The sequence below is a fragment of the Cervus canadensis genome, chromosome 12, assembly GCF_019320065.1.
Source record: "Cervus canadensis isolate Bull #8, Minnesota chromosome 12, ASM1932006v1, whole genome shotgun sequence".
Classification (NCBI taxonomy): Eukaryota; Metazoa; Chordata; class Mammalia; order Artiodactyla; family Cervidae; genus Cervus; species Cervus canadensis.
Genome location: NC_057397.1, coordinates 60,635,426 through 60,656,909, shown reverse-complemented (window position 1 = coordinate 60,656,909; position 21,484 = coordinate 60,635,426). Strand labels below are relative to the sequence as shown.

General features: G+C 35.2%; 1 protein-coding gene across 7 annotated transcripts in view; it reads right to left on the bottom strand.

The window, feature by feature from the left end:
• The window catches only part of RNF19A (ring finger protein 19A, RBR E3 ubiquitin protein ligase), a 54,709-nt gene that overhangs the window by 17,346 nt on the left and 15,879 nt on the right, over positions 1-21,484 (bottom strand). For 5 of the 7 annotated variants that reach the window (XM_043483237.1, XM_043483238.1, XM_043483242.1 and 2 more), the window contains exon 2: positions 9,550-10,315. In XM_043483237.1, the coding sequence (XP_043339172.1) occupies positions 9,550-10,223 (674 nt within the window). In that variant the 5' untranslated portion in view covers positions 10,224-10,315. Of the gene's footprint in view, positions 1-9,549; positions 10,321-17,954; positions 17,973-21,484 lie in introns of those variants that run through there. The other 2 variants (XM_043483240.1, XM_043483243.1) reach the window with 2 other exon arrangements.

Here is a 21,484-nt window from a genome sequence, read left to right as displayed (position 1 = left end):
TCTGGGGTATTATGTGGAGTTAAAAAAGTCAGTCTCAGAAAGTTATATACTTATGATTCCATTTATATAACATTTTGAAATGACAAAATTTTAGAAATGGAAAACAGATCTGTGGTGGCCAGAAGTTAGAAATGGGGTGGAGGCAAGGAGTGGGCAGAAGCAAGGCGATGTATTTAAAAAGCAAGATCTTTTAATATGAGCGATCCTTTTGTGATGGAATTGTTCAATACTTTGACTATGGTGGTGGATACACAAACCTACAGGTGATAAAACGATATATAACCAAATACACACACCAAATGAGTACAAGTAAAACTAAGGAAACCTGAACAAGAAGATTGTATCAATATTGATATCCTGGTCGTGATGTTGCTATATAGCTTTGTAAAATTATACCATTGAGGAAAACTGTTCGAAGGATATACAGAATATCTCTGTATTATTTCTTACAACTACACATAAGTACAATCAATTATCTACATAGACCTTTCAATTAAAAAAGTGTAGAGCTTCTGGTTCTCTTTGAAAGAAAACAAGTCATCTATACATAAAAGGCTTTTGTAAATATCAAACATTTTTGCCTAGAAATTTAGGGAAGTTTTCAGGGCTTCTCTTGTTACTGGCAATAAAATTTAAATACTAGCTGTAACAGAGATTTTTATTGAATTTCAAGATAATCTATTAAATTATGCAAAATATTAAGTGTAAGGAAGCTTCTCTAATTTTGGACCTCTTGCCCCCTTAGAATTTCATCTTTAAACTTATATTTTATATATTAAATTCTAATTTATTTCTGATAGGCCATTTACTAATTACCATCATCTATCATAAACATGTTCAAACATGAATGAATTGAGGCAATTTAAATCAACACAGGGTAATCTAGGAAAATTTTGTTTCCCTGAGCTCTAAGATTTCCCTGAGGACTTATTCACTGCAGTCTCAATAAATAGAAAACAATTCTTCAAAGACTCTTTATTTTCTCCCAAGTTATAACCTTAAGCAGTCTTTATAACAGTAGTAATTTTGGTGAAAAGAAAATGGTATTCACTTCTAAATCTCTTCTCTACCCTAATTTTTCTTGAAAAAAAGGAGAGAAGAGGAGGGACAGAATGGGGAGACCCGTGTGTGTGTGGCACAATGGTAAGACCAACTATTTTTTTAAGTCAATCACAATTTACCAAAGCTTTTAGACTACCAGACTCCACTTCTGCCACTTATTACTTGTATAAAAGTTACACATTGCCTGCCTACAACTATGTTTTCCTGAACATCTAATAGGGATTCACTGAAGTGTGGCGTTCCTGGTGGCTCAGGGGCAAAGAATGCGCCTGCAAACGCAGGAGACACCAGTTCGATCCTTGGGTTGGGAAGATTCCCCTGGAGAAGGATATGTCAACCTACACCAGTATTCTGGGAAATTCCATGGACAGAGGAGCCTGGTGGGCTATAGGCCATAGGGTCACAAAAGAGTCAGATACAACTTAGTGACTAAAGAACAACAAAAGTCTGGCTTAGCCTCAGTATTCAGCCAAAAACAGCTTCAGCTTTGGCCTTGACCTTTTAGAAGGCCAAATAAGCAAATGACTGCTTCAGTGACATTTCTAGTACCTCTGCATTTAGAGGATGAGAAGGTTGGATGGCATCACCGACTTGATGGACACCAGTTTGAGCAAGCTTCAGAAACTGATGATGGACAGGGAAGCCTGGCGTGCTGCAGTCCATGGGGTTGCAAAGAGTCAGACACGACTGAGCAACTGAACTGAATGACCATTATCATTTCTACATCAGTATAAATAATGTATATCATTTAAACATTAATATGTGAATATTCATTTTTAAATAAATGCTGAAAGCCTTTCTAAGACATAACACAGTAGAAATCTAATTGCTTTAAATGATGAAATTTTACTGGACAACTTAAGTATATAAAGGTACACTGTGCTGCAAGAAGAAAATGTAACAATATTTAGTGATGACTGTGAAAGCCAAATTTAGATACAAACTTAACAGCTTTCAAATTATTAAATAGGGAAACAGATTTATAGTAAATATGAATGTCAAGATTGCTTTAATTAGATAAATTTAGGAAGAAAATATTCTTTCTGAGCAAACAAATATTTATAAAATATATGAAGCAGTTTAGCAGAAATTGGGCTAAATCATAATTCTAACCTTTGTAGAGGCCATTCAGTATACTAGTATATCACTAAGCAGAACTTTTAAGAACTGACAATTTCTAATTAGTGATGTAGGCTACCTAGAGATAGCCTTTCAAGAAAAAGCCTTTTTTGGGAATTCTTCACATCATGATGAGAATTAAAAGCAGAATGTCAATTTTGCCATTTCAAAATATCACAAGTTCCAAAATCTAGCAAAATATCCATAAAAACATGCTATAGCAAGAAAAGTGAGGACTCAAAAACATAGTTTCTTCTCAATAATCAAATTTCCAAACAGCTTTATAAATTCCTTTAAGATGGAAATTTCTTATAGTTTTGAGTCTAGAGACCTAAGTTTGTTGAAAATGACTGTTCATAGATAGTGTATATCTATTTAAATATTAAAAAATATGTAGTTATTATCAGGAGAAAACAGCTGACATGTTAGAATAATAATCAGTCCTAGCATTATGATGTCAAACATTTAATATCTGATCACTAATTTAAAAAAATTATTTCTTAGAATTTTATATTTATTCTTGTATCCCAGAAGTTCATTCCTGGCGATATTACACTTTGACTGAGATGAACATTGATTAAACATCTGGCCATTTGACTTCTCTGAAAATGCAGGTTTTTATGTATTTCAAAAATTAGGACATAATAACAAGACAGAGTTATGCTATTTATAAAAAACAACGAGTGTGTGGAGGGAGGGAGGGTAAGAAAGAGAGGAGAGAGAGGTGAGGGAGAGGAAAAGAAAGGAATAGTTACAACACATCATACGTACTCAAATGTTAGAACTAAAGTACATCAAAATTGTTTCATGCTACTCTGCAGCATTCTCTTAAATAGAAAAGCTAAGATATTCCTAAGTGCATAGCTAAACATTTAAGTCCCATTCAATCTAAACAAATTCCAAAGAAAAACGGGATTGCCTTTAATAATACTAACCAAATATTTTCATGACTGAATTCTGATAACCATAAAAGTTAGGGTATTTTGTCTAGAAATTTTTTCTTATGCTAATAATTATTGAGTATTTACTATGTAAGTATTCCATCTTCATACATATTCAATCCTAATAGTAACTGTTAAGCACATTTTATCATTTTATTGTATAATATATCAAGGAATTAAATGTACGAAGCATTCACATATTTTGAAAACAGAATGACAGGACTCTTGAAGATGATTTTCATTGTGTGGGAGCCACACTTTTTTTCCACTAGAAAATAACTTTCAATTATAATGGAAGCAAATGATAAAGCATTTGCTTTAAAGAAAATTTTCAATGCTCTAGTGCATTAGGTATTATTTGTGAAAATAACACGCTCAGCAGTTCATAGAAATAACTGAATAATATTAGTTAACCAACTAAAGCTCTCTAGCTTAAACAGTACTCAAACCTTGGTTCAGAAGATAGTTCTATTTCCTTTTATGATTCCTTATTTAACTCCAAGTCTTACTTTCCATCTCTATTTTTCAGCTAAAGGTCTCCAGTTACTTGAAATGCTTAAACCTTTCTACTTAGCAGGAGAAAGTGGGGAAGAGAGAAGGGGACTGAAACAGAAGAGTTTTTCCAGAAATATTTTCTATTTGTTGGATTACTAAAAGTGATCATATTAAGAAAGAACTGTGGTAAAGTTAGGACATACTAAGAAAAATTATTATTTTTTTTTACTATAGGATTTGCTAAGATAATTTTTTCTTTATTTTTTGTTATTTTAATTTTCACAACGTGTGTTGGTTTCTGTCATGCAGAACAATGTGAATGAGCCATAACTACACATATACACCCTCCTTCGTAAGCCTCCCTCCCTTACCCCCACCCCAACCTTTAGGTCATCACAGAGCACCAGACTGGGCTCCCAATATTATACAGCAATTTCTCCCCAACTATCCCCTTTACACACGACAGTGTGTATGTGTTGATGCTACTAACATACCAATTGTGTACATAAATAGTAAACATTATTTTCTAAATTTACTTGACCAAGACATCTATTTCCTGGGAGTGTTTCACAGTCCTGGAGTTCCATAAAAAAGCACCGAGGAAGTAGGAATACCAACTAGGTTGTACATTCCACCTAGAACAAATTCTTTATGAAGGAACAAGAAAGAAGAACAAACTATACCTAACATGAAATGTAATCCTGAGAAAGATATAATAATCTCAATAAATGTTTTAATTAAAAAATGAGGGGAAAAAATTTTTATCCAGGAGTCCAAGGTAACTCCCCAAAAGCACAAAGCCTTAATTAACAAAACCTTTAAAGAAGAAAAAAATATAATTAGAAACACTGAAATCAGTTGGACCAGTTAAGGGGAAAAGTCAGTTTTTACATTCAAATCAAAAGGCTCATGATTCCACTAGCAAGAAGTTATTATTCCGTGGAAAAGGAGTGACTTAATTTATGTATTTGAGAGAGTCTAGACAAAGTGAGGTTCATTTCCTGGTTCCTCCTTTCAGGATCTGCTTTCCTAGATAGGATGCTTTCTGTTCTGCTTTCCCGTACATGCTGCAAGGAAGGTCTACAGTTGTCGAGAACTGCCCAGGCTATTTGCAGAAGTCTGTCTAATTTCAGGGTGGAGTGTTACCAAGCCATTTAGGATGCATATCTAAAGCTAACTTCTTTAGCTGACTAATTAGTAAGAGAAAGTTGTTATGTCTCCTGTGTCTTATGTATCAACTCAGTTCTTGTTTTCTAAGGCACATGTATTTGTTTTCTTGGGAGAAAATCAAAGTTGGATCTGTTGTCTGTTATAAAATTTCTAAAAGGTTAGCTTACAAAAGCATTTCCAGCATGTCGAAAACTGGGGAAGTTATGGCTAAAACCCGAAGAGGACGGGAATTAAGAGTCATACAGATAGCACAAAATTCTAAAAACACATATTCTTTAGTTCCTAAACCTATGGTGCCATTCTTTTTAATCCATTATTAACAGTTTCTTCCACCAGAGTAAGTTAGTATTTAAAGCCATTTAAATGTCAGAAAATCCACTCAAAGCTTCATAAACCTGATTACAGTTGAGCACATTACTTTAAAATGGTTTATTAACGGTTTCTAAGATATACGATTTATATTAATGCATATAGTCAGATTTGTTCATTCAATAACTCTTTATTGATCATGGGATAAACCTGTGGTTATAAAGAAAAAAAATAGTTTTATTTTTGTATTTGTCTTCCTGCTCACAAATATTAAATCACTTTTTATATTCTAGTATAATAAACATTCCTGCATATTCAAAGCTCCCCAGTAAAGTCAGAAGTACTCACAGGAGATGACATGGATACTGTGTGCTAATAGTAGGGTAGTCTTAGCCAGCTGAAACAAGTGATGACAGACATTAAAATACCAATTTTTTGCTATTTACCTAGACAATGTACAAACTAAGTCTCCTAGGCAGAAGGTAATAGATATTTTTATCCAAGACAGATTTTATACTTCCCCTCCTACATGTCCCTCACCACAATTCTTTTCCTCAGCCATGGCCATGGCCAGAGTTTTCTCTGAACCTGTACAGACTGGCATGTTCAAAAAGCCATCCAGCTAACTACCCTGATTAAATCACCACAGAGGTTTGGCCTCCTAGACCCTTTCTCAACAGAGGTTTTCAGAAATACATACTGGCCTTTAAACAAGCTTAATCTTCTCTGGCCCTCAGAAGAGTAGAGAGAATATTATGTCAGAAACCCTCAGAGATCTCAAATAGAAACCAGATCAAGTTTTCTTTTTACTCTGACCTAAGAACAATTATTTCTCAGTGTGTTAAATAAACCACAGGGTGAAGTAAAATTGGTGTCAGATACAGAAAATGGTCATTTTGATAAGTATCAAATGCAAGAGAAAAGACAAAATTTTACATCTAGCATGAAAGAGTCTTTTAAGTATAATGTATTGAATGCAATGAAAGGGATTAAAATACTACATGCATAAGCATGCCTGTAGTCCTAACATATACTGTGGGTTAAGCATTGCTATGAATAACTGCCAACAGCCAGATATTTATCAGTATCCCTTGTGCCAGATTTCAGCAATAAATGTAGTTTAAATAAAAAAATTTCCCTCTGCAAATCCAAAGATTTAAGTAAGTTCCAAGATGGAAGAGATTTTCATCTTTTGTTAATTATTAAAAATGCCCAGTACCTGGCACAAAGGTACATTAAATAGTTGAATAACTATCTGATTTAAAAAAAATAAAAATAAAACTTCAGAAATGGAGATGAGGAATGATAAATAAGAGTTATAAAAAGCTTACTGTGTGCTCGGGATTACTCTAGCAATCGTATTAAAACCCTTCTCAATCCTTAAAACAATGTGATATGATATTCAAAACCAAGTCTGTCCACACTCATGCTAAGTACAACTATAACTTTTAATACTCCATGATCTCATGCAGTATTCCATGTTATCAAAGCACACATATACATTTTGTCACAAGGTGACCTTTTCCACATAACACAACCATAAAATCTGCAACATAAGTATACAAAATATGCTCTCAACAATCTAGTGTTATCAGCATAAATCAAAAACAAATGAAAATAATCTCTGTGGCATTTTCTTTGTCTTTTGCGGGTAAGCTGACAACCACCAAAACCAAAAATTAATTTATAGCCAAATTAATCCAGGCTAATTCTTATTCAACTTATATAACAAATCAAGTGGTTTTCATAAGAGAATCTATCAAATAAGTGTTTCTATTATTTTATGTTAGTTTATATTTGAGTTAACATTTATGTCTTCCTCTCCAAAATACTTAAAATACTAAGCCATTTTACTTTTTACCAATGAAGTCTCAACAAGAAGAAAATGTGCAAAATACTTAAAAGTATGAGATTATGAAAAAAATTTAAATTTATGGAGAAATATCATACCTACCAAAGGATTTATAAAGAATAATAAAATGAATACCCCCTGCATCTACCACACAAGTTAAGAACAGTATCAGTAGGGTGATCATTTAATTTGCAACCTAACTGGAACACCTGAAAAAGAAAGGTAATGCTATTAAAATGTACATCAGTACCATAATCATGAACTGGAACTACCTTGGGCAAACCAGAATCTATAGTTACCTTACTTAGCTGTGGCTTGAGAAGTTCCTTGATTATCCCTTGAAGTTCATATCCCTTCTTTTTCTTCACAAGAGGTAACCATGAAACTAAATGTTACTTTATCCATTTTATTGTTAATCAGTATTTTTTGTTTGTTTCTTTGCTATTAAGAACATTCTTAAAGATGTCTCCTAAATAGATGTCTCCTGGCCCAGAAGTTAAAGAGTTTCCCTATGGTCTTTAACTAGGAATGGATCTTCTAAGTTACAGGGTAAATGTGTGTTCAACTTTATTAATATAATAGTAGGTGAGCTAACCAATCATCCATATTTTCCTATAGTTTAAGTTTCTTCCTTTTATTTATATAACTTACCTCTATAATCTGTTTTGACTTTGTTTTGATTTATTATATGTTGTGACAATCTAATTTTTTTCCCCTCAAATAGCTAATTTTCACAATTCTATATAGTGAATATCAATCCTTTCCCAGTTGGTTTGGCATGCTTCTCCCCAAATCAAGTTCTTACACAAGCAAAAATCTATGTCAGCCCTACTTACTGTGTTCTTTCAGGCTGGTAGTGTTGACATTATCTTCTATGATGACATGATCCATCAACCCAGCACAAGAGAACACACCTATTTGGTGACCAGAAAGCTTATGCTCTTGGATTTATTCTTTGAATCTCTCCTGGTCACAGGTTGCTACAGATAAGCATCTTTTTAATTTGTTACATCATTTTCTTTTAAAGTATTAAATGCTTAAAGGAACTTGTGAAGCACAACTTATTCTGGGGTTCCATGAGAGACAGTTAGAAAATCATACTTTTCTCCAGAGAAATGCAATATACTTCTCCCTATTTGAACTCTTGCTATAGGGATATTTGCTATAATGACTTGCATAAGCCTGTTTTTTAACCTAAAATTTGCAATTGACTTGAAATCTACTCTACTGAATGTGCACACCTGCATAGTGAAAACTATTCTGCAGGGGTCCATAGGATCAAGAGTGATATAACCACACCTAAACTGTTCTCTGCTGGTTCAAATTCTTTACATGCACTGTTCATTATCTCTATTTTCTTCCCATCTTTTTCTTGAGAATTTAACCCTTCAGAGGTCTCAGAGTTTGCTTTTACCATAGACCTGGAAGCATAGCAACCTTGGCCAGTTTAGATAATATCTTTAATATATGATTTTGTGATTTATGTTACAGTATGAGCATCCTGCAGTACAGGAGATCATAATACAGATCTGATACTGAATAGTACCTCTGAGTCTTTCACACAACTAACAGATTCATAAAATGTTAAATAATTAGATAATATTTTTAATGCTTTATGTTACACAGAAATCCTTGGTGGATAGTCAAGTGAGTGCTAGTGAGACCTGGGAAAACTGGTTGGAATTTGCACAGGCTATAAACATATTATTATTTTCTTATTTAAAACTACAGAATTCACAGACTAGATGCAACATGAAATTTGCTGTTCCGTAAGCTTTTAATAATGAATTTGACTAGTCGAGAGTCCTAAAATTGTCATTTGATAAAGTGATTTGATAAATCACATTCCAGCCTTGTCTCTGATGATATCCAGATAATCTTGGAAGTTCTGGGTTTTCCCAAACTCCTATTTATAATCTCTGGCTTACTAATGGAATGCTAAATCTCACCTAGTCTTCATGGCTTTCCTTATTCTTGAAAAGCCTATGACTACTTCTTCCTAGTCCTGACAACCATACATGGTAAATGTTATTAACAGGGACTGCTGTTAACATAATAACCAAGGATACAAGCAAAATTATTTTATTTTAAATACTGGGAAAATATTTGTAGTTCACAAACTTGAGGCAAATGAAGTATTACATAACCTCCAGATCTCGAGACTAGTAAGTACTTACACATTCCTACAGAAACACATCATACTGTGGCACACATTAAGAGGCCTTTTGAAAGGGTCATTTAAGTCAATACAATAACTCCCCCACCAAAAGCAAACTAACAAAATGTCTGACCATTTTATCTATTATACCAAAATAAAAATTCTCCAAGTGGATGGGGAAAATCAATATGACTAGATCCTGTCCTCTACCATCTTATCCTTTTCTTCTGAAAATAGCCTATGTGAATATACGATGGAAAGACAATATAAAAATGAACATCTAACACTGTACCTGACACACAGTACATACTCAATGTATTTTCACCTACTGAGTGAATTAACTACTTGGCATGTTAAGAGTTTTCTTTTAAGTAACAGAAAGTTTATATTTTATCCATAGAGAAAAAAATTAACTCAAGAAAAATCAAACAAAACCTTCTTACCCACAGTCTGGAGCTGGACACCACCTACAATCAGGATCTGCAACGAGCCACCGTCTAAGCATAAATTCTTCATATTTTTCCATCAAGACATCATCACTTAATATCAAGCGGATATCGTGGGGATTAAACCTTTCAGTACATTCTGGGCAACTGATATTAACTCTACTTTCAGAAATTTCTATCCTCAGATACTGTCGTAAGCAATCCACACAAGATCTATGATGACAAGTCATTATTTCAGGAAATCTGTCTTTAGAATGCCGCAAAAGGCACAAGGGGCACTCTATAAAGTCTCCAACTTGTTTGCTGATGGAAGTTAGCCCATTGTCAGAGGAGGTATTTGTAGAGAAAATGGAGTTCTTATCAGTACACATTTCAGAATGTATACTCTCAATACTTGCAATTCCATCCACCCCGCCATTCAGCTCCCTTGATTTACGTTTGTTATCCTTTTTCCTCCGAAACAGAGAGCCTATTGAAATTCTTCTTTTTTTGGGAGCCTTTTTGACTGAAGGCAAGCTCACAGATGAAGCAGAAGACTGAAGATCTCGATCTGAACCCATCTGCCGATGTAAACTCATGTCTAAAATGCTCATTAGAACTGAGTCAGGGTCTGTGTTTACACACAGCCCTTCATTATATTTAAAGATAAAATCTATTTCTTGTTCTTGCATTCAGATTAAGTCATGATGTTAGAAAATCCTACTTGGTTCCTTCAGAGAATTCTTGAAAGAGTCCAATCTATAGAAGACTTATCACAAATGTTCTGAAAAAAGAAGAAAACAAAACACCAAGATTATTTAATTGTATTCACCATGTGCATGTCTTTTTAACAAACCTGCAAACTCTCTATGAAATATCAAACAAGTATGTACTTTAATCACTGGTTTTTGGTTTTGATTTCTTAAAATAAGGCCAGTTTATGGTAGAGCGAGTGGTAAAGAACCTGCCTGCTAATGCAGGAGATATAATGATACGCGAGTTCAATCCCTGGGTGGAGAAGATCCCCTGGAGGAGGGCATGGCAACCCACACCAGTATTTTTGCCTAGAGAATCCCATGGACAGAGCCGGGTAGGCTACAGTCTATAGGGTCGCAAAGAGTCAGACTTAGCACATAGCACGTTAGCAGTGAACAGTCTACAAGAGATTTAAAACCAATGCTGATATAACAAAGATATTATTTAATCCTAAGAATCTAGATTTGGGCCAAAGATCTAAACAGACATTTCTCCAAAGAAGACATACAGATGGCTAACAAACACAGGAAAAGATGCTCAACATCACTCATTATCAGAGAAATGCAAATCAAAACCTCAATGAGGTACCATTACACACCAGTCAGAATGGCTGCTATCCAAAAGTCTACAAGCAATAAATGCTGGAGAGGATGCGGAGAAAAGGGAACCCTCTTACACTGTTGGTGGGAATGCCAACTAGTACAGCCACTATGGAGAACAGTGTGGAGATTCCTTAAAAAACTGGAAATAGAACTGCCATATGACCCAGCAATCCCACTCCTGGGCATACACACCGAGGAAACCAGATCTGAAAGAGACACATGTACCCCAATGTTCATCGCAGCACTGTTTATAATAGCCAGGACATGGAAGCAACCTAGATGCCCATCAGCAGACGAATGGATAAAGAAGCTGTGGTACATATACACCATGGAATATTACTCAACCATTAAAAAGAATTCACTTGAATCAGTTCTAATGAGATGGATGAAACTGGACCCCATTATACAGAGTGAAGTAAGCCAGAAAGATAAAGACCAATACAGTATACTAATGCATATATATGGAATTTAAAAAGATGGTAATGATAACCCTATATGCAAAACAGAAAAAGAGACACAGATGTACAGAACAGACTTTTAGACTCTGTGGGAGAAGGCGAGGGTGGGATGTTCAGAGAGAACAGCATTGAAACAAGTATACTATTAAGGGTGAAACAGATCACCAGCCCAGGTTGTATGCATGAGACAAGTGCTCAGGGCTGGTGCACTGGAAGACCCAGAGGGATTGGGTGGAGAGGGAGGTGGGAGGGGGGATCGGGATGGGGAACACATGTAAATCCATGGCTGATTCATGTCAATGTATGGCAAAAACCACTACAATATTGTAAAGTAATTAGCCTCCAACTAACAAAAATAAATGAAAAAAAAACACATTCTTTTGAATTTTAAAGTATATAAATATTTCATAAAAAAAAAGAATCTAGATTTGAGTTGACCTTATTATTAAGATCTTGTATAAAACTTCTGATTTTTATCATACTCAAACCTCAATGATTCCCACTGCCTTTAGGAGTTTTTTAAAAACTGACTATAAAATGTACATGTGAATACGAAGGGCTAAGAAGAGCTTACACAACTTTGAAGAATAATGTGTATGTGGAGAGGGAACAGATTCTCTTGCACTGGCAGAAATAATCACTCATTATAAAGTTACAGTAATTAGGAAGACAGTGTGGTACAACACAAAGATGGATATAAAGACCAATGGGGAACAAAACACAGTCCAGGAAAAAAGTCCCACTTACACACATGAATACCTGACTTACTGCCAAAGGTGACCCTGCTGAGCATTAAGAACGGCCTTGTCAAAAACGAAACAAAAACAACATAGTACTGTTTTACTGGTTACCATCTGAGGAAAGGAACTTAACCTATAGGTTAACCCTCTGCATAAAAATCAATTCCAGATGGTTAATAGATCTAAATGTGAGAAGTTAAATCATAACACTTCTAGCAGTCAGTAGAAGAGAATATTTCAATAAAAGATTTCTTAAATGAAACATACTAAAGTATCTGCCATAAAAGACTGTTGATTGGACTACAATAAAATCACAAGATAGTATTAAGGGAGTGGGAGAAGACATTTGCCACATAAAACTAATAAAGGACCAATAACTGGAATATAGAAAGAATACTTAGAAATCAAGACAAAGCAGAAAAATAGAAAAACATGTGAGGGACGCTCACAGGCTCTTCACAAAAGACTATGAAAAAGTGCTCAACGTCATTTGTTGTACATATCAAAGCCATACTGAAAGGATGGCTAAAATTCCAATAGACATTTCCAAATGTTAGCAAAGATGTGGACTGCTGATAGGAGTGTAAAATGGCATAACTACTTGGAAAACTGTTCAACAGTATCTAGCAAATTTGGACATATGGATACTCTATTAGTACAATATGTAATAGTATCTATTACATACTGATACTCCTAGATATGAATGCACAAGATAAATGAATGCATACATGTATCAAAACATTCATATAACAATATTTATGGCAACACTAGTTATAACAAGCCCAAACACTGGACACAACCCATATTTCTATCAACAGTAGAATGGAGATATAAACTGTGATATATTCATTCCACTCTAGTATACCAGAAAGCAATGAAAATGAACAACATACCGCCACTCATAAAACAAACATGAATCTCTCATAAGAGGATGTGCACGTGCTGTGCTTGGTTGCTGAGTTCTGCCGACCCTTTGCGACCCCCTGGGCTGTAGCCCGCCAGGCTCCTCTGTCCATGGGGCTTCTCCAGGCAAGAATACTGGAGAGGGTTGCCATGTCCTCCTCCAGGGGATCTTCCCCAACCAGGAATCAAACCGGGGTCTCCTGCATTGCAGGCAGATTATTTACCAGCTGAGCTACCAGGGAAGCCTGTGTGCTGTATAATTCCACTTAAATGAAGTTTAACAACAGGTAGAGTTAATCTCTAATATATGTCAGAAGTCAGGACTGTAGCTACCTTTTGAGAAATGGCACATGTACAGTGGTTACAAAGGTATATTCACTTTGTGATAAATCACTGACCTACAGACTCATGGTTAATGCGTTTTTCTGGGAGATCTTTATATCAGAATTAAAGGTAAAAAAAAAAAAAAAAGCTCCCTGAGGTGACAGTCACACATATTCTTAAGAAAGTCACATGTACTTTTCTAATTCAAAATCTAGAAAACCATTTCACCCAGGCAAACCTAACTCACGTCCAACAGTTTATACCTTCCCATCATCTGCTGCATATTCCCTTAATTCTGAGGGAAATACAGTGTAATGGTAGACTCAACTAAAATTTTCTGCATATTTTCTTCTTTACAGTTATTATTTTCTCTTACATCTCAAAATGCTGCCTGTACTCCAGGGTTCAATATGTGGATCAAAGAATAGACTATCTTGGGGATCCTAAGAATTTATCACTTAAAACATTAAACCAGTGGTATTTAATGTATATCACCTGGAGAATTTTTCAAACACACTTTTAGAAATTTGATAACCACATAATTTATTATCCATGTAAGAACCTAGTAAGAGTGAATGAAGGTGCTATTAATATTTAAAATAGGATGTGTGTGTGTTAGTCACTCAGTTGTGTCCTACTCTTTGGGACCTCACAGACTGTAGCTCGCCAGGCTCCTCTGTCCATGGAATTCTCCAGACAAGAATACTGGAGTGGGTTGCCATTCCCTTCTCCAGGGGATCTTCCTGATCAAACCCAGGTCTCCTGCATTGTGGGCAGATTCTTTACCGTCTGAGCCACCAGGGAAGCCCTTAAAATAGAATAATGGGGACAAACTAGAACATATGGTGATCCCACTTAGGAAGCCTTTCCAAAACATTGTGCAAATAAACAAATATGCCTTAAAGGAAAATAAACAAACTTGAATACTAAAAAATTTAATATTTTTATATGGTAAAAGCACAATAAAATAGGAAGACATGATAAATCAGTAAAATATAACAGTATTTTACATATAACAATGAACAACTTTCCTTAGTATACAAATGGCCTTTACACATTAGTAAGAAAAAGATGTACAACTCAGTGGTAAAATGAGCAAGGATATAGGAGGAAGAGTTTGGAGAAAAAGAAATACAAAAATTAGGAAGACTGGAAACAGTGTTCAACACACTAGCAATGAAAATTCAAGCAGAAGATACCATCTCTGTACACACTAGGCTAATAAAGGTTGAAAGGGTGGGTGAGCGTGTACTGAAAGAAGCACCGCACATTCTGCTGAGAGGAGAGCAGTCAGCACAACTCGGGAACCAGTTTAGCATTACCAGCTAAACCCGAAATGGAACTGTTCTTTGACCAGCAATCCTACATGTAAAGTCTATCCTTCAGAAATTATAAGGACTCAAGTGTGCAAAGAAAGTGTGCAAGGAAACTCACGGCATCCTAGTTGACAGAAGGAAACAAAACAAGGCAAACAAGCCCCAAACAAAACTTGGAAATAAGTGTCCAATGGGGAACCCGCAAAAAGAAAAGAATCAACCACAATTTACAGGTAATGATAAGGAACAGATCTCTCTATATAACACTGAATGAGCAATAATAACTGCAAAACAGTAGTATATATAGTATGAAAACATTTGTGGGAAAAAAATGCACCCACAGAGGTTTACAGGTACCTACAGAATTTCTGGAAAAATATTAAACCATTAATAATAGCTATGTTGGTGAGCATAATCTTTAGTATTCACTTTCTGCCTTCTGCATAACTTACAATTGTATTATGAGCATCTATTGCTTACAGGTTGGAAAAAAAAAAAAAACCCCTAATTGAACCCCAAAAACAACAACAAAAACATATTCCACCCTAGAATTAACCAATCAAATTGAGAATGTGGTCCACAACTTGTATATTTTGCAAATGTTCTCAGTAATTTAGTTGCACACTAAATTAGTGGTGAAGAACCACTAATACTAAAGAGTCTGCTAAACTCTTGCACTTAAAAACAGAATTTTGTATGCTTGGTCTCCAAAGCAAGGCTTCTTGTTTTTCATTACTTTAGGTACTAAAAATAAAAGTTCCATTAAAAAAAAAAAGACAGAAAAAAACCTCATGAAGGAACACTTCCAAACCCATTCTACGAGGCCAGCATCACCCTGATACCAAAACCAAAGACATCACAAAAAAAGTAAAGTACAGGCCAACATCACTGATGAACACAGATACAAAAATCCTCAACAAAATTCTTGCCCACAGAACCCAACAACATATTAAAAGGATCATACACCATGACCAAGTGAGGTTTATTCCAGGGATGCAAGGATTCTTCAACATATACAAATCAATCAATGTAATGCAACATATTAACAAATTGAAAGATAAAAATATGATAATCTCAACAGATGCAGAAAAAGTGTTCGACAAAATTCAGCACCCATTTCTGATAAAAACTCTTCAGAAAATGGTCACAGAAGGAACCTGCCTCAACATAATAAATAAAGGCCATATATGACAAACACACAGCAAACATTTTCAACAGTGAAAAACTGAAAACATTTCCTTTAAGATCTGGAACAAGACAAATATCAGATTAATAGTTGCAGGATTAGCTTTTTAAAAATAATTAATGTAGTCAAGAGTTATTGATAGCTAACTTATTTATCAATAACTTTCAGTAAGTTATTGAAAAACTTAACATTAAAAAAACTAAGATCATGGCATCTTGTCCCATCACTTCATGGCAAATAGATGGGGAAACAATGGAAACAGTGACAGATTTTTTTTTACTTGGGCTCCAAAATCACTGCAGATGGTGACTGCAGCCATGAAATTAAAAGATGCTTGCTCCTTGGAAGAGAAGTTATGACAAACCTAGACAGCATATAAAAAGGACAGACATTATTTTACCGACAAAGGTCTGTATAGTCAAAGCTATAGTTTTTCCAGTAGTCATGTATGGATGTGAGAGTCAGACCATAAAGAAAACTGAGCACCAAAGAATTGATGCTTTTGAATTATGGTGCTGGAGAAGACCCTGGAAAGTCCCTTGGACAGCAAGGAGATCAAACCAGTCAATCCTAAAGGAAATCAACCCTGAATATTCATCGGAAGGACTGATGCTGAAGCTCCAATACTTTGGCCACCTGATGCGAAGAGCCAACTCACTGCGAAAGATCCTAATGCAGGGAAAGACTGAAGACAAAATGGTTAGAGAGCATCACTGACTCAATCAACACACATTTGAGCAAACTCCAGGAAATAGTGGAGGACAGGGGAGCTAGGCGTGCTGCAGCACATGGGGTTGCAAAGAGTCGGACATGACTTGGCAACTGAACATGAGAAATAGGAACGGCCCACAACAGGTATTTCTACCATGTGTGCCAAAGCCTTGTTGACCGAAGATGTAGTGTAAGTGCTGATAAGTTTGTACTGACACATCAAAAATAATCTAATTTGGCAGAACACTATTTTTTATACTTCATAAAAATCATGGAAGTTGAGCATTCCAGGTGAAGTATCTAATCAATAATTACAATATTGTTTTAAGTGAAAATGTGTTGTAGATTTTAAATGCTCAACTTATAAACACAGGATAGATATGAGCAATTAGAAAGCTCAAATCCATACAAAGAGCAGCTTATGTTTGAAAAGCTGTATATATCATTCAGGATCCTGGCCAAAACCTGAAGCATTTTCAAAGAGGTAACTGAAGTGCTCGTTTACAAAGGTGTGGGTAGGGTTAAAGGAACCAACAGTGGTGGCAAAGGACTCAGAAAGCCACTGCTACCCTGTGGAAAAAAGGGCAGGGAGGGAGTTGTCCAATGGTAGCTGGAAGAATAAACATCCAGCTTCTCTCTTCTGGAGAGCTCTAATGTCCACCAATGCCTCACTCTAATGCCCACCGATACCTCACACTGGCTCAACCCAATGAGAAAGCAACAAAGGAAGCCAGGGGAGGCAGTCCTGAGAGTAAGTGAGACTCCTATGGGGCACAGAGCAAGGGAAGGATGAGGAATGGCTCTGCAGCAGCAAATAAAAACATTCAGTCTGGATATATAAAGAAGAGAATTTGGGAGTCAAGACCTGGCCAGACACTGTCAGTTATAAAAATCTTTGATAATGTCCATTCCTGAGTCTGAGCTCCACTTACTTCAAATAGACATGACAAGAAAGAGAGGCTGGCACAGCCTAAAACTTGGCACTATCCTCCATGTTAGCCGAAATGACATGTAAGACAAGTTTTATATCTAGTGCCTGACACAACTGGTAACTTACAGTATGTGCCTAAGACACACTGGATAAATAAATCATGATTGCATGACACACATACGTGGAAGTACGGAACTGAGGATTTGTTCATATCTTTGCTTTTGGCTTCCTACTGTTGTAAGATTCTTTTTAAGTGATACCACCTTACTGCATTCAGCTTTTTAAACTGTAAAAAGAATCTGCACCCCACAAGTGCTACAGGATAGATAAGATCATGTTAAATACCTTGACATCACACAACTTCAAGGATTAGAGATTTAAAACATTCAACCAATAAACATCTCCCAACCACAAACATTTTAGCAGCATCTACTAATCATCCCGGGTTCAATCCCTGAGTTGGGAAGATCCCCTAGAGATGGAAATGGCAACCCACTTTAGTACTCTTGCCTGGAAAATCCCATGGACGGAGGAGCCTGGGAGGCTGTAGTCCATGGGGTTGCAAAGAGTTGGACATGATTGAGTGACTTCACTTTCACTAATCATCCACATGCCTCAGTGATTTAAGACTCATGAAAGGATATTTTGCAGAAAGTAGGCTGGGGGAAAAAAAAAAAAAAAGACAATAAAGAAATTATTTCCCAAGAGAAAAATCCCACTCAACTCTTGAGTATCTGTTTTTGCCTATTATTCAGCTAAAATTGGGTTTCTTCTATTACTTCTCACAAAAGTAAAAAAATGGAGAAAACCCAATAATTTTGTATTGATAAACACTACAAGTATCCACAGTTTCTGATTCTAATTTCTTTTACGGATGTCTGACACCCAGTTCAGCACCTCTAGAACATGGTAATAAAAGTAGCATGCCAAAACACCTACTAGCACTGCTGAAGAAAACAGAAAGAGGACTAAATATAAAGTAGTTTTTGTTTGTTTGAAGTGAGAAAAGAACAGGTACAGAGATTACCAGCACAGTTTCTATTGATCATTAATTCTGGTCACGACTGAAGCCCAAGCTATTTCATATTCAAGTGAGAGTCAAGAAAGGAGATAAATAAGACTTTCTATTTTAGATTCTATTAAAAAACTATTTTATATTATGAAAGTATAACAGGCCATTAAACTTCTTCAGCAATATATACTTATGTTGAGAGGTTGAGAGATGATGAATAAAAGAAAAAAAATAAATTAATATATATCTGGTATTAAACATGGTTCTCACATGTTTATAAGTTACATTTCGCTTTCTGTGAACTAACCACATGTTCATATTCTGCTCCTGGTGTAAGGTTTTTTTATATAAGGAACTCTACTATTATGTGTCAAATACATTAAAAAATTAAAAAAAAAAAACCTGCATGGCAATTTTCCAATGTAGAAATGAAAACTTTCGTGTGTGTGTGTGTGTTCAAATTCACATATTTTTCTCTTTATGACTTTTGGATTCTATACCTGTCTTGGAACAATCCTGCTCACTCCAAGATCACATTTTTAAAATTCATTCATATTTCTTTCTGGTACTTCTATATTTTGTTTATTGCTTACATCGTTTATCCATTTCAATTTACTTTCATATTAGAACTAAGTAGAGTTCAAAGTTTGATTTTTTTTCTAAATGGCTAGCCAGTTTTCTCAACACCAGTTACTGAATAATTATCTCCTTTCTAACTACATCTGACCTAATTTGATAAGCTACTTCTTAGTGTATAAATTTCTTGCTATCTAGGTGGTTAGGGACTTCCAAAATATGCTCTTGAAGTAAACAACCAAACTGTTTTGTTCCAATTTTTGCTGCTATCTAGGTGGTAGGGACTTCCAAAATACTAGCTGCTTTCTAGGTGGTAGTGACTCAAAAATACACTCTTGAAATAAACAACCAAACTGTTCTGTTCCAATTTTTGCTCCCACCAATTGGAGAGGTGCTTATTTCCCTGGATTCTAATCAACATTCTGTATTATTTCAATAGCTTTTTCTAAGTCGTGGGGGAAAAAAAGTAAGCTACTTTCATTTCTATTTCTTTGATTACTAAACAAATCAAACATTTGTTCACACTTATAGCCCTCTTTATTTTTTCAATGATTTATCTGCTCATATGTTTTTGCCCACTTTTTACACTGGAATATTAATGGTCCTCTTCAATTTTAAAACTTTCATATTTATTTCCTCTTAATATTTGCCCTTTAATTTTGTGATTTTTGCAGAAAAGAGGTTTAAAATGTTTATTTAATCACATCTACCAGTTCTTCTGTAAATTCTTTCATCACTTTATATGCTTACAAAATATTTTCTGGGGATAAAATCTATTTATTGACGTATTTACCATTTGTGGTTCTCTTTATTCCTTCTTGTGGATCCAAGTTTCATCTGATGTCTTGATATTATTTCCCTCCAGCCTGAAGAACTTCCTTAAACATTTGTGTTGCAGATTTCCTATTAATGAATTCTCTCAAGTTTTGTTTATTTGAAAAATGTCCTATTTCACCTTCATTTTCATGAGTATTCTTTTCTGAATATAGAATTCCAGGTTGATAACTTCCTACTTTCAGAACTTAAAATAAGTCATTCCATTTTCTTCTGATTACCAATCATTTCTGATTAAGTCATCCTTCACTGATATTTTAATTCCTCTGTAGTAATGTGTGTTTTTTCTCCTTTGGCTGCATTAATATTTTCTTTCCACCTTTGATGTTCAGCAGCTTTGATCAAAATATACCTAAATGTTATTTTCCCTGTATTTATCATAGTTGGGGTTCATTGAACTTCTTCAATTTCAAGTTGACTTAATTTTTTGGCAAGTATTTCTTTACATATTTTTTTACTCAGTACACTGTCTGTGTCTCTTTCTTCTCTTTCTGCCAAGGCTCTGTTCATTTTTTGTATTTTTATCCATTCTTTGGATTTGCAAATTTTCATTGATCTACCGAGTTCATCAACTTTTTTCTCTGCCTTCTTCAGTCTGTTGTTAAATCCATTCAGTAAAATTTTTACTTCAATTGTACTTCTCAGTTCTAGATTGTCTATTCTTCTATAGTTTCTATTTCTCTGTTGAAATTGCTCACCTATATTCAGTAATCATGATCATGCATCTCCCTTTAGGTCACTGAATATATTATAGTCGCTTTCAAGTCTGTTAATTCTGCTAATTTTAGGGCCCGCTATCATTCTGGGATCAATGGCCGTGACATTACATCACATTTTCCCAATTCTTCACATGTCTAGTAGTTGCCTATTATAAACTGGGTATTGTGGCCATTATGCAGTAGAGAGATCTTCTCCTAAGAGTGAAAATTTTTAGTATACCTGACAGTTAAATCTCTGGCTCATAAAGTCAAACCTGTGGAGGCTTGGTTTTGCTTTAAAATGTGTCTCTGAGCACAAATGTTTTACCAAGCTCCTTTAATTTGGTGAGAATCAAACACCAAATTGTCTCTCTTGACCAGAGTACCAACTGAAATCTTTAGCCAGTTTTTCCAGTTTAACTGTTATTATCTTCCACTGAGCTCCACGGAATCTCTCTCCATAGTTCAGGGGTTACTAGCATATTTTAGGGGAGTTTTTCATAGATTTTAGGGCTATCTGACTATAGGTCCCTCCTTTCGGGGATTTACCCACTCAATTTCCAGCCATTCTGGCAGTCCCAAACTCCATCCCTTGACACCTTGAGCCTAGTTTTCTGTTTGATTTTCAGCTGTCCTGTGTTGAATGATCTTTTCCTTAAGAGGAAAGTTGTATGCATTTGATGCAGGGGAAACATTTGGTAGTTTTCCAAAGGATACCTTTACCTAAAGATCTAAGATACAATATTCTTAAATCTGTATATGATGCTATTATTATAGGAAATTTTGGCTTAAGTATACAATTCATTATTCTTAATCAGCATTAATTCATTTATTCTTTCAACAAGTATCTTCAGTGTTTATCATGTGCCAAATACTCTTCCAAGTGGTAGACACAGAACAGTGAAC